The sequence below is a fragment of the Lathamus discolor genome, chromosome Z (assembly GCF_037157495.1).
Source record: "Lathamus discolor isolate bLatDis1 chromosome Z, bLatDis1.hap1, whole genome shotgun sequence".
NCBI classification, from domain to species: domain Eukaryota; kingdom Metazoa; phylum Chordata; class Aves; order Psittaciformes; family Psittacidae; genus Lathamus; species Lathamus discolor.
This window is the reverse complement of record NC_088909.1, coordinates 17,890,994-17,906,039: the sequence shown is the minus strand read 5'-3', so window position 1 is coordinate 17,906,039 and position 15,046 is coordinate 17,890,994. Positions and strand designations below refer to the sequence as shown.

The 15,046-nt window shown below is 35.8% G+C and overlaps 1 protein-coding gene across 2 annotated transcripts in view; it reads right to left on the bottom strand.

The window, feature by feature from the left end:
- FTO (FTO alpha-ketoglutarate dependent dioxygenase) overlaps positions 1-15,046 on the bottom strand; it is a 253,797-nt gene that overhangs the window by 187,600 nt on the left and 51,151 nt on the right. For both annotated transcript variants that reach the window (XM_065664127.1, XM_065664126.1), the window contains exons 3-4: positions 14,313-14,967; positions 6,041-6,184 (exon numbers count right to left, since the gene is read on the bottom strand). In XM_065664127.1, coding sequence (XP_065520199.1) covers positions 6,041-6,184; positions 14,313-14,967 — 799 coding nt within the window. The remainder of the gene's footprint in view (positions 1-6,040; positions 6,185-14,312; positions 14,968-15,046) is intronic.

The window sequence follows — 15,046 nt, the reverse complement described above, 5'->3', positions numbered from 1 at the left end:
GAATTTTCTTTCTGATCCTATTCTTTTCAGACCCTGTCCCTGCTCTGTCCACCCCTCACTGTATTGTCCCTTCTAGACACATGAATCACCTGGGCACCACCAGCAAAGACTGAAAGCCATGTGCTTCCATGGCCTTTGTCAAAAGAATAGATTCATGGATAGGTGTATGTATATAATTTAACTAACACAGGTATACTTAACTAATTCTTCAACTAATTATCAGAGCAACGGTGAGGAGCCAAAGCATTTGGAGAGAAACAATGAATATATACCCATGTCACTGCAGACTAAGACCTAACACAAGGTAGAAAGAAAGCCAATCCTTACTGAAAGGAGTAGGGACTAAAAAGCACAAACTTACTACTGCCAGGTGAAGTACTTCCCAGGAAACACAAACCACAATGGAAAATGCTCTCAGAATGAGCAACAAGGGTTAATATCATATTTCAGCCTTCTTTCAAGTGTTCTTACTGAACCTTTTAGACAGTTGCCTTTTTGTAGTCTATTTCATGAAGCAGATGAAGGATACAGTGGGGTTTAAAGCACTGCAAAGCCTTTGATATTCCAAACACCACAAATACCTACAAACAAAAGTGAAATGGACTAGTGCTGTTTGTTTTCTTAACTACCATAAACAAATAAAGAATTTTCTTTAAACCCATATTACAGTGCAATCTGCAAAAGCACCAAAATGCTTTCCCACCATTTCCAATTCTACTTGTATCCAACTGCACACAATAGTTAGGTTTTCTCCTGTTGAAGCAAACTAATTTTACCATAGGTATGTCAACAAAAAGCACCAGGAAAGCGTGTGTTGTTCCTCAAGAAATTAAGGATCAACTGAATCCTTCTGTCACAATAGAAAGCTAGAAGGATGATCTGCCCTAATTAGAAAAAAAATGGTTTTAGATTTTAAACCAGGAAAGTGTTCACAAACAAAACACAGAAAGAACTAAAAGGCTGAGCTAAAAAAAAAATAAAAATTAATCTGGGATTTGCACAACTTCATGATCAAAGTTTGGTAATAACAAATACGTTCCTGGGGCTTTAAGTCTTAGTAACCAAGGAATGTAGCATTTGGATTAAATGTGGACTCAGGAATGGAAAATAAAAAGGGTTAAAAAACTCCAACACATTCAAGATGCTAGAGAGCAAAGAGGGTTCAAGTTAATTTGTGGAAATAGAAGCATGTTAAATATCTAGAAATAGTTTAATGAGCCACTATATACATGTGGAAGTGTTTCCATTAAATACTTATCTTTAACCACAAGCCAACTTCTGCAATGTGTGCACCCTACTTCTGGTTGGTTAAGAAAATAATTTTTTGATGCTTCTTGAACTATAATTTGCTGGGGGTAGGGAGCAGTAAAAGATTCCAAGTTCATCTTCATGCTGTTTTAAAAGCCTAACCTTCAAGCAAAAGCTTGATCTATGGGAAACAGCTGCAGAAAAATAAATCTCCCTTTGAAAAAGCCCAGAACGTATTTTTGCTAAGTATGTTTTGAAGTCACAGTAGGAAAATTAGTGAAAACTGTAAATCTGCTTGCAAATCTGGTCATGTCTAACTCAAAGATTAGGGGAAAGATTCCAATTTAATAGTGAGACCATGACAACCCTAGTTAAGCATGCTGTAGGACAGAGCAGATGGGGCCTTTTGCTCACCTCCACGCATTTTGGATTTATTGCATGCACCCAACACGTTTCATATTAGACACCCCTTGACTGTGTACTTGAGACAGCAGGGTTCAGTATGCACTTCCTCCGCAGACCAATATATTATTCTAAATTGAGCTAACGTGTTTCCGTTTCTTGAGTGATACAAAGTTCAGATTTGAGTTTTTAGGCAGCAGATTTGCAGTCATTTTTCCTTCATATTAGGAAAAGTAAGCCTTAAAAAAATCCCGTAAAAATCTGTCTTACTGAAAGTTTTTTAATTTTCAATTTTGTTTAGTCCTGTTTATACAAAATATATTTATATTATTGTAATAACGCACTTGAAGAATGGACTTGATTGCCTCGTATTTAGTAATAAGATATTTAAATTATGACTTATGATTTCATCTGAAGAAGACTGGTGAGAATACAGGTGTAAGTTTACATTTTAAGACTGCATTTTACTAAATTTGTACCCAGAATAACAAAAACCATTTTACAGGGTCAATGAAGAGAGGAAGATTACTAAATGTCTACTAGAAATGCTAAAACCCACCCACAATCTCTTTGTTACTTTGATATACCCATTGATCAGCATTTACAAGTGACTGTAATTGCACCTTACTATCAGAAATATCAAGTTACCACATTTTCTTATCTGAGATTTGCATGTGCAATATCAGGAGATAGTTGGGGTATTGTAGGTAGAGGAATTGGTAAGACCTGACTCTTTAATTATAAGCAACATAATGAATTAGACATTTTAGTATTTTACAACACCAGTAGAAAGTAGGAATTACATCAATTGGAAGATTAGACCTACAGAGTTGCTAAGTTTTTTGCTGAGTTGGCTGAGCCATAAGTACAAAACCAATCTTAGTCCTACCACTCAGCCCCTGTACATGGACAGCTACTACTAGCTGCAGTACCCTAAATGTTATATTTTCTAGATGCCTTGCATGCTTCTGACACTGCTTTTAAAATAATGGCAGCAAGAAGACTTAAGTGAGGTTCTGGAACATACAATGTCTAAATGCACAGAATAAATGAATCTGGGTTTCTTTATTGTTACGTTACTTTTTAAACAGTTTTCATATTTTATCTTTTAGATGGCATCCTCAAGATGCCTACTTTTAAAAGTTATTTAAAAAAAAATCTGAACAGTAAAAAAACCACTAAAACTGTTTATGTCCACTTATATCATCTTTCACATCAAGGGAATATGATAAAGGCAGTTCTGCTGTAGATAGAAACAATAAAAGAGACAGTTTGAGAATACTTTTTCAGACTGTATATTTTTCTTTATAATTGAGAAAAAAAATACAAAGGCCATGGAAATGCAGAAGACATTATCAAACACCTGGTCTACAGAGCTCAAATCTGTAGCTCTCCACAAAGCAGTAATAAGAAAGTGATTTACACATCATCTTCAAAAGAATGTTTAATATATTCTTTGTTTCCATCAAAGCATGATCATGATGTTATGAATTAAATAAACTAACTTTCTGACCTACCCTTCATATAGCACCCCAATCCTATTTTGGTTACTGTATATAAATTCCATAGGGGAATAAGAAACAACAGTCTTATAATTTGGTAACCAACCAACCACAGTATCTTGCGATAAAAATACTGAACCTAGGCCCCTTCTTTTACTAATTGCCTTTTCAATCTGTTGCCCAGAAAACTCCATAAGCACAAACTTTCCAGTCAGGAAGGATTACTTAAGTTTACTTGATGCCTGAACTGCTCTTGCACAAAACTGGATTAATAGTTCCACTTAAACTTCACTTTCATATAATACCTTTGTTTGCCTCCATGCTGCTACTACGCAACAGCCTCACAAATACAAAAGAGAGACACATCTAAGCCACTCTGCAAAAGCATCTCACATCTTAACACCTGATCTGTTCATGTCTGAACACACTTTAAAGCACAGTGCACAACACACTTCATTGATGCCAGTGCACAGGATCTGCTGAGGTAACTAAGAACAAACAATGGCATACCTGGGGCTATGGAACTGATGGACAGGGGTAGAGCAGCTGATGTCATCTACCTGGACTTGTGCAAAGCATTTGACACTGTCCCACACAACATCCTTGTCTCTAAATTGGAGAGACATCAAATTGATAGATGGATCACTCGGTGGATAAAGAACTGGCTCGATGGCTGCATGCAAAGAGTTGTGGTCAATGGCTCAATGTCTGGCTGGAGACCAGTAACGAGTGATGTCCCTCAGGGATCAGTGTTGGGACCGGTCTTGTTTAACATCTTCATTGCTGACATGGACAGTGGGATTGAGTGCGCCCTCAGCAAGTTTGCCGATGACACCAAGCTGTGTGGTCCAGTTGATATGCTGGAGGGAAGGGATGCCATCCAGAGGGACCTTGACACGCTTGTGAGGTGGGCTGATGCCAACCTTATGAAGTTCAACCACGACAAGTGCAAGGTCCTACACCTGGGTCGGAGCAATCCCAGGCACAGCTACAGACTGGGCAAAGAAGAGATTCAGAGCGGCCCTGCAGAGAAGGACTTGGGGGTGTTGGTCAATAGGAAAATGAATATGAGCCGGCTTCAGTGTGCGCTCGCAGCCCAGAAAGCCAACCGTATCCTGGGCTGCATCAAAAGGAGCGTGACCAGCAGGTTGAAGAGGTGATCCTGCCCCTCTACTCCGCTCTTGTGAGACCTCACCTGGAGTATTGTGTGCAGTTCTGGTGTCCTCAACATAAAAAGGACATGGAACTGCTGGAACAAGTCCAGAGGATGATCAGGGGAGTGGAGCACCTCCCGTATGAAGACAGGCTGAGGAAGTTGGGGCTGTTCAGCCTGGAGAAGAGAAGGCTGCATGGAGACCTCATAGCAGCCTTCCAGTATCTGAAGGGGGCCTATAGGGATGCTGGGGAGGAACTCTTCATCAGGAACTGTAGTGATAGGACAAGGGGTAACGGGTTAAAACTTAAACAGGGGAAGTTTAGATTAGATGTAAGGAGGACGTTCTTTACTGTTAGGGTGGTGAGGCACTGGAATGGGTTGCCCAGGGAGGTTGTGAGTGCTCCATCCCTGGCAGTGTTCAAGGCCAGGCTGGACAGAGCTTTGGGTGACATGGTTTAGTGTGAGGTGTCCCTGCCCATGGCAGGGGGGTTGGAACTGGATGATCTTGAGGTCCTTTCCAACCCTAACTATTCTATGACTCTATAATACGTTTTTTCAGATTGCCCACAAATGTATTGCTTGCAGTAAGTAAACTGGTCTTATAGTTGCTGGAAAATGGAACTGAAAGGTAAAAACTAAAAGACTGCTCAGCCCAGTAAGTTGGTAGTGTGACAGGTCATTCTAGGGACATTCCAAGGAGTATTCCTTCAAAGTCACAAAACAAAAAGGGAACAGTGCAAGTGCTCTCACTCTTTGAGACTATGTCTGCTGAGCCAAGTCACGAAACAGGCAAACAGGATATTGTCAGATGCATTTCTCATGTTCTGAGTTGTGTGATTTGTAACTAAGTTGGTTTAAACAAAAATGATATTCAAGTGAAACACAAGTCAGAGAAAGGAACAGATTCTGTGTCAAGAGATGTTTTTGCTTCAGTTCTTGCTTCTGTTCTTTCAATGGGAAAAGCTCAGTGTGTGAGCTCAGGTGCTCAAGTATATGAACTCAAATTAGTTTTCTTTTTTTAACCCTCTATGCTTCAGACATTAAGATACACTTAGGAGTATGACAGCTCTGTTCATTATGAACTTGGTATAAACTCCTTATTAGAAAACAGTATGTTTGAATACACACATGGAAATGTCTAGCAGAAGGAGAGAAGTGTCATGTCTAAAACCCACAGACTGGCATAACGGTTGAAACTTCAAGAACCAGAGTACCAGGAAACTTTAAGACTGCGACATTCACAGCTTCCATAATACACAGCCACTCTATAAGCCAACTCAAGAACAAGACTTTTTTTTTTTTTGTTGAACATAACAGACACAAATGCTCCCAATTACTCATGAAAACGGCATGAAGAATAAAAAAGGGAACTGGCATCTACTAATAGAAGGATGGAATAGATACAGCTCAACTTCTCACAAGATCTAAGGAAATTCCACTTTTGGCTGAAGCTTGACATAGACTAGCAATTCTGATTGCACAAAGAACAGAAAAGGCTCAGAAAGAATTATGTCTCTTTCTTAGCTGTGAAGTGAAAGAAACAGGATAAAACCAGTTCTCTCAAATACACCGGAAGTGGGCAGGGTAGGAGGAATTTATTATACACTCTAGCTGGTTCTCATGTCTTTCTAAATAAGAAAAGTCTTAACTGCAAGGAAGACAGGATAATTTATATTAAGTGTAATTTTCTCTATTTTCAACAGAGTTCACCTCCTTAGCTATTGAGAATTACCAAGCATCAAGTAGCAGTCTCCTTGGTGAAGTGGCATTGCTAATCCAGGTGTCTCTATGTCCCATGCTACCTTCAAGCCTACGTGCCAAACAGCTGGGTCTCTTCCCTCCAGTATTTTTTCATCACTCTCTCCCACAGCTGAACCTTTAAAGAAAGAGAGAGAAAAACATCACAAAGCCAAGGTGAGAAGCATAACATAAAAAATCTGGTCTAATACTGAAAAAGATATCCCACACTGGTACAATCTTAAGAGGCTTAAACTTTCTATAATCTACATTTGACGCAGTCACAACCTTCAAATTCAAAAGTATATAATAGGTTAAAAAAAAAAAGCCATGTCAGATCAAGATTTTTTGCAACCAATTTTATTAAGATGAAAACTTCATGTTAACTACAAAGTAAAAGCAAATTAAGGCAAATTTTGCAATGGACTCAAGGTCTTCTAAAGTTCTCAAGTGCATGTAATAGGAGGTACGTTTAATCATTTTTTATTTTTGTTCTTACATTACTAAATCTGTAAATATAGAAGAAGAAAAAATGCAGCAACACTGATGTAAAAAGATAACTTCTGAAAGAATTTCAAGTCATAAACTGCCAAAGCATTTTACAAACAATTTCATTTGTTTACATACTTGCAATTTCACCAAATCATAAACTGAGGCACAAACACAATCCAGACCAATAAAGTTGAGCAAATCTTTGAATCATATGTGCCATTCTTCTCTCAAAATTATTAGTCAAACATGCTAGATAACATGTACAAGAGCCAGTGAAGCTTCAGTACATTTGTCACAACATTTTTCTTATCATTAAGCAACATGAACATGTTGAGCTTGGGGAAAAAATAATCCACTGCACAGAAATAGTATTTAGAGCTTAATCCCCCAGAACTATTTTCATAAGCTTACTTCACTGCAGTATAAATTGAAAGATACAGTCAGCATTTATAACAAGGTACTTGGGAGCTACGGTATAACAGTTTTATTGGTAAAGTAACGGAGCATTTTGACAGAGGGAGGATGAAGTTTCAATAAGCAGTTGGAACAGAAGAGCAGTGAGCAGCTAGAAATCATCAACTATGCAGCACGCCTAATTATTGCGTCTATGTTAGTACCTGTGTGTGTCCATTTCGAATGTGCTTTCATGTAACAATTTTTAAAACATGTGTCTTCATTTAATTCTAGAATAAAAACACTAAAGATTCATATCTCTTATAAGATGCAGACATAAAAAGTAACCTTGAGCTCACAGTTTCAAAATGTTCAAGTCATTCATCTCACATGGTCACTTCAATGTCTTTTTAGTTGGGAGTAGCACTTAATAATTAATAAAATGTCATGATTTTCTATGTCAGTTAAATATTGCCCAAATTCAGAAAGCAGAGCCAAAACCTTTCAAAAAGCCAATCTGAAGTTCTTGGTTAAAACTCCTACTGTAAATTGGGACCCCATATTCCCTCCCTTCACTGCTGCAGTTCTCTAGCTGAAAACTTGGCTCAGGAGCAGCTTTAGGCCTTTCTATCAAGGAGCACACAAATGAGAAAACAAGAGCTAGCAAATACTCAGTAAAATCAATACTAAAGTCTTCAAGGGGCTTTCATATTTTCTGCCCTGTTCAGATAAATCGTAACTTAATTTAAGAAAAATGTTTTCTGAAAACTGCAAATAGGATGTCTTTCAAGGCACTTTTAACGCAATACATCATGGATATTATTATAAAAAGAGGTAACCTTTCTGGGTTAGCTCTCTCTGTTATGCTTCTTTCCCATTCACTTTGGCAGCAGCACTGTTCACAATATGGCACCAATAAAATATAGAACTACAATCAGAGACAGCAATTTCAATCAAAGTTTCCTGGGGTCTCCTCATAAATCCAGCACCTTTGGAATGTGCTCGTTAAAATGACTTATTTTTTGCAGTTTGATAAATTTTTTATTGCTTAAGTACAGAGTTCAAATGTAGCTTATAGTCTCCTTTTCTCTATATTCTCAATTATTGCACCTTATAATTATCAGCAGCAATTGAAACTGACTGCTCCTAACATGTTATTTTGGTAACAAATGGAAGCAAGCTGCTACTAGTTTTTATATTAAAACTGTTCTAAAAGTGGGAGCAATGGGGGGGGGGAAGAAAAAAAGACATCTTAACATTTGTGGTATATCTCTAGGTAGCACTGACAAACTTTGACGTAAAAATAAATTGTTATTAAATTCTCTACGTCACACATCAAGCATGACTGAATGTTGTCTATTGACTGATATAATTACAGTTCTCATGTAAGTGAAAACATTTGGATGCATCTAAATCTTAGGTATTTAAATCATGTGGATCTTGCACGTACACAGCACCTTAAAAGTATGTATTTACCTTGGAGTAGACCATATAGAAAAGGTCAAATGTAGCCGTATTTAATGAAAATGTAATAAAACTATCTACAAATGTGAATTCTGTTCATTAAGGATTTAACAGAATGTGGCGCTTGCGCCCCAAATGGAACGATACAACCAGGTAACAAGGTTACCACATCTTAACAACAATCTCATCAAACCTGTAATGAAGGTAGAACCATGAAAGAGAGAATAAAGCCGCAGAAAACTGGCCACAACATTTTGCTGCTAACTAGACAGCTCAAATTTCAGATGTTCCAGCTCTAAGACCTGATCTTACCAAGTTTGGGTCATGGTTAGGTTCAGAACAACATGAAATTTATTTTCCTGGATCTACTTTGATTATTGTTCCACAGCACAGAAAGTAAAAGTAGCTTTGAAAGGTTTCTTAGCTATTCAGCACTAAAGTCTTCAAGAAGTTTTTGAAACTCTGGAACCTCAATGTTCTCTACTCAAGTAAAATTGTAATGCCAAACTGTATCCTAAATGTAACCTTAAACCAAACATGATGTCTTAAGATAACAGAATCACTGCCAGTACACTGCTAAAAACAAGGACTATAAACTTCTACTTTGTCATTAAACATTACTTTGTCATTATAACTGACTATTGCCACATAGAAACAAGATTTTTTTTTTTTTTTTACAATTGATTTTTTCAGAATTTAGAATTTGGACACGTGTTCAGCAATTGCTGAAATGCATGAATATATGCATTTTTACTGCCTTCCACAGCAATTTATGTACATTCTATGTAAGAAGTGAAAAAAGCAAAGTATGCTTTGTATTTCCGCAGCCAAATGAATAGCTACCAAGAGTTATTTCTTCTGCCATAAAAAAGCCATAGATTAACAAGCTGATTAAACTGCACTATCATTAACTTTTGCTTGTTACTGACATTCACAACAAAATTTGCCAACATTGCTTTTATCAATGTTTATTTGGAATATTGTGTACAAATACATCAAGAACAGAAGCACAAAAATAAGAACAATGGCTATTTTGTCATTCCTTCACACATAAAGGAGAGGCTTTATTTGATCATATCGGTGAGAGATAGGTAAAAAAAAACAACCCACAACAGATAATTCTAATTATAATTTCCTTTTAGTGAACAGAGATTTAATTATTATAAAAGTAATCACTTAATTAAAAATATGTGATTCTCTCAGAATAATTCCAACTAGCCAGAACATACAAGTTACAGATGTATTTCACTTATATATTAATTTCTTAAGAAATAATATATATTTTTCTACATACCACTTCTACTCTTTCATCAAGAAATACTTCTACTACATTACTGACATTAAACACAATTTACTGCAGTTGTTCTTATACAATGTAAACACCTACTCCATTACTTTTATCCATTACATATAAAGAGAATTATTGGTCAACTACAAATTTAGATTGACTTCAATTCCGAACAACTTCTGTAGTTTCAGGATTACATTTTTTTTAATATACTGAAAAAACATAATGAATCTCCACCTTTTTTATTCACAATTACAGCAGAACTTATATACCTGTCATGGGGTTTAGTGCTAGGATATTGCTTCTGACATCAGTGTGAAAAAATACAACCAGCATTTTATATACTAAGAAGCATTAAAACTCCTCCAAGGTCAGTTATTACTGTAACAAAATTGGTCAATCAACAGAGACAGCTGGTTAGTACTTCAAGGGATTCATACAGCAAATAGGCCTTACAGTAAGAAAACAAAACTACTGCAAAGCATCTAAAGAAAAGTACTTCTCTAACCCCAAACATAGTTTGTGGGAAATCCAGGTTATAGAAAGATGAACACTTCCTGTGATTACATTAGTTTCCATGTTCTTTAAGTTGGTAACTGAAACAAGTCTCTACTTCGAACAACATCTTTAGAACCAACTACTGCTCTGCTAAGCAATAAAATTGCCTACAAAACTTACAAAGACCTGAGGGAAAACTGTTTATTAGGAAATTTTCATGGATTAAGTACGATTTTTGAGAATGCCCTTTTTTCACCAGTATTTAGATTATAATTCACTTTTTATAGAGCAGGAATAAAAATGGGTTGCTAGCTTACTGTATTAAAAGCTTGAACAAGTTTTTACCTTCCTGCTCTCATGTGATAGGATATTTGTAACATAATTCATTATTAAAAATTCTAAACTGGTCAAAATTTGGAATTCCTGTTCCACAGTAAATTCTGAAAGGTAAATTAATTCTGAAGAGTTTTAATAGCAGTCTGACTGAACACACATTTTATAATGTATCAGTTCTGCATATGCACCATGACTACCACTCATGTACCTTCATGCCATATATACATAAAAAGGAAATTTCCCCAACTTTTTGTGGACTTGTTCTTATAACTGACAATCTACTTTTCACCTACTGTAATGTAATGCATTTTATTTTAATGTAAATAAAAGCAAATACTACTCAGATGAGCATTAAGCAAAACATGTATCTGATTTTGTTGTTAGAAAAAGTACCTCATTTGAAGTTGCTTTGAAACACTATGTGACTGGAAACAAGAAAATAAACAGTGATACTAATGAAGGCATTAGCTTGTACCAATAGCTTCATGCGGGCTCTCGTATTTCTTTTCTGGCATACTAAAAACTGCCTCTACTCCAATTAATACCAAAGTTTCAAACATTATACTTTAATTATGGCATCAGACACTGAACAAGCAAACAAGTAAATACAGTTGTCTCAATTACAATAGTATCTATTTTAATACTCTTTAATCGCATAAGTAGGTATCAAACAAATAATGGTATAAAACACAAATTAAAGTTGTGCATCTCTATGCAGTCTGATAAACAGCTGCCATAGTGCAGTAATGCTGTGTGACTCCAAGGGCTCCTGCTGTTCAAATTCTGAAACCCTGGGGACTGTGTTAGTGGCAGGATAGCTCAGTACTGGCCATGAAGCTTAGGAAACCCCAGCTGCCCCATGCTCAAGGACTGCCACAAATCCTGCATCTGGAGCACCACAGACACCAGTGAGAGTTTGAGGAAGAGAGAGCTGACAAAAAAAAATGTGCAAGACTTAGCAGAAAAGAGAATCAAGCTTGTTTCAAGAAAAATTAACATGCTTAATTTATGCTTCAATTTCCCACAAAATCAATGTCTTCTCGGAAAAAATTACTGATGCATCTAACTGACATCTTCTAAGGAAAAACTGTTCAATGAAACAAAATTCTGACCACCTCCACTCTTCTTATCATGTATTCTATAATGATTCTGTGATAGTCCTTATACACTACGATGATAATTCAACACTAGCTCAATACTAAACAAATTAATGAAGTACTAATAAAAGACACTTGTAAAAAGCAAATATATTTATGGAAAAAGAGGAGTCAAGATAGGATTCAGCAACAATGTAAAAATAATCTTCAAAAAGATGTGGAGCTTCTTCACACTCCACAGTTACGGAGAGCTTAGTAAGAGATATAGTAAATACTGACAGTCTTTGTGAAGTGCAAAAAATCACCAACACATTGAAGAGATATGGAACTGGAAGGAAGAATCTTGTAAGTTTATAACCAGCAGCATTTGAAAGCTAGAAACAGGAAATCAGAATATCAAAAGGACAATTATTTCTTTCTTTAAAAATTGGGTAGACTCCTCTTGGATGCACTGAGTACAATACTTCAACACACACAAGTATTTACTGTCACTAATTACAATGCCATACTCAAAACTATAAAACAAGTTCTATTTCCTCCCATTATAAGTCAAACTATAAATACTATAAATATGGCTTCACATTAGGGATATACAATGGTAATCACAACCTGAACACAGACAGATGAGAGTGAGCTGTTTCAACATAAAGGTAAACTTCAGGACATGTCCTCATGATGTTCAGAAGCCACATCAGGCACCTTAAACCCCCTCTAAAGTTCATGAAACCAACTTGAGCCATGCTCCAGAGCTTGAAAGTGGAATTCAGTGTTGTTCAGGTTAAGATCCAATTCAATTTTCTTCCCCCAAAAATGTCTTTTACACTATCTCCAGCTACACTGAGGCTTTAATGTCGCCACCTGCTGCCAAGAGATTCCTCCCAAATTTCAGTTTGATAAAAGACTTTTGGAATAATTGCAAAAATACAAAAAAAATTGAAGTCAGTTTTTTTTCTTTTTTTTTTTTTTTAATGTAAATGATAGAATTATCAATTTATTCCTTGGAAAGCTGTTAGGTTTTTTCCAGTTTTCATATCTATTTTTAAATCCTTCAGAATTTAACAATATTATGAACTTTTAAAGTGTATTTATGAAAAAATCTTGTATGTGGCAAAAACATTAATTACATGCATATATCCAAACAATTTTTGGCCTGAATACATCAAATACTTTTTCTACCTTCATCAACCAAATCTTGCATAGAATTTTCAGTGGGTTTAAACCAGCATAATTTCTACCTAACTTGCTGAAGAAGAAACAAAGTCAAGTAATGAGTTAAGAATAAACATTGTAGCTCTTTTTTTAATTTATAACTCTCTAAACTGAAAAGGGACTTTTCCCCTCCATGATCAAGTTCTGTATTAAAAGTTTTTTAAGCATATTACAATAAATCCTTACACACACTATTATTACTTCATGTTTATCTTCCTTTAATTTAGAATGTTCCTAAAAATATTTATCTACAGTACTACTGAAAAAAAACCCCAAACATTTACTGAACACAGAACTTCAATGTCTTTGGCAAATAAAACAGAAAAAAGTTCATGAACAAAGTGACATTTCTATGGGTCAGGGAACCTCTTCTATTCAGCTTGCTAAGCCAGCCGATGCTTTATGTCCATGAAAATTTAAATATGATGACTTTAGATGAACGTTAATTTTCAAAACTAGTAACAAAACTAACAAGAAAACACACATGAAAGCATAAGTTATTATTTTCACCTCATGATCTTTAGTCAAAACCTACTGAAGTCTGTGTGAATTCTTCCCATGGTTTGAGGAAAACATCAAAGGATTTTTGGAATGACCAAAAATCAGTTGTGAATTATGAAATGTAATGGAGCATTTGCAAATTCAAATAAAGTGTCTAAATTCTAATCTTATGTTTGCAAAACTGGAAGCCATTAAAAAAAAAATAAATTCAAGTCTTTGTTCAAACACAGTTAGGAAAAAATCCTGTCTGCTCTTAAATAAAGACAGAAGTGGGAAAGGTACTTCAAACCAAAAAGTAAATATTTAAGGACTCTTCAAGCATACTTACTCCCCTCCCACCAATACTGAATTTAAATGTTTTGGGTTTTTTTTTTTTTTAAATAACTAAGAATATGCAAAGCCTGTCAGACAAAAGGGCTTTTAATGGAAAAATTCTGCCCTTCCCAGCTACAGAAATATTGGCAGCTCCTTTGCAGAACATGTTTTAGCATTACAGCGTGCCCAGACAAAATGTATATAATTACAAGTAAATACAGTAACACTTTTAACAAAACCCACCTAAAATTATCCTTCCAAAGAAAGAACAGCAGTAAAATCAGCATAAAGAGAAGCAAGTCTGCATATGATAAATAAGAAAGTTGGTGATCTCAATTACAAGGAAACATTTTGCAGGATAAAAAATATGCACATGAAATTAAATAGGTACTTCCTGACTCTTCATCAGGAAATTAATTATACCAATCTTTAAATCTGCTTAGAGAACACCTCACATGCCAGCTGCAGTAAACACAGGTATATATTGTAGAGGTTTTAGTAAAAATAAAGATAAGGCTTAAGTACAAAAAGTACCAAGATGTACGCAGAAGCACTTGACAAATACAGACTAGCACATGGGTATGCTTATGGATGAACACCCAAGGAAACATAAAAGAGCTTCAGGGATTTGAGATATTTATATCCCTAGTTAAGTCCTATCTCCCATCACTCACCTTCACAGCTGTAACTGTACACTGCAACCGTTGACCTTTCAACTAGATTCTCGTCATGATGCCAGCTCACTGCCATGTCCCCCATTCCAAAATAAGGTTCTTGTTTCAAATACAGCATTTGTAGTGGATCCATATAATTCAATAAAGTCACATTATAAGATGTTCTGTTCTTTAGACTCATGTAGTTATCCGCTGGCACACAACAACTGCTTTGGTCTTTTGAAACAGACCCTTTTTCCATAAAAGAAGTAGCAAAATTTTGCTCCCTATCTATTACAGTAGTATTGTTAATTTCTTTGGTCTCAACAAAATTCTGCAATGCCTTGACTGCTTCAATATGCAAGTAGTCATTAAGTCTGATTAATGCTTTACAAGCATCATGTATTTGAGGACTGCAATATTTTATATCATAACCTTCAGTAGGCCAAGGAACTGTAAATAATCTTGTGTTCAAGTACTTGTATGTGCATCCTGGGTTTCCAATTAATATACGAGACACTGGGGTAACAAAATCTTTTCCTTTGATCCTTACAAGATCTTGAAAGAAACAATCATGTTCTCGCAAGGTCAGAAATCCTTCTTGTACCATCTGATGGAGCTCTTCAGGCACTGTGTCAGATTTTCTGAAAATCAGCTTGGAATATTTGGACTTCCACTAAAGGAGAAAATAAAAAAAAAAAAAAAAAAAAAAAAAACAACCCTCAACAAAACCAGCAAAAGAATTATTCTTTTTA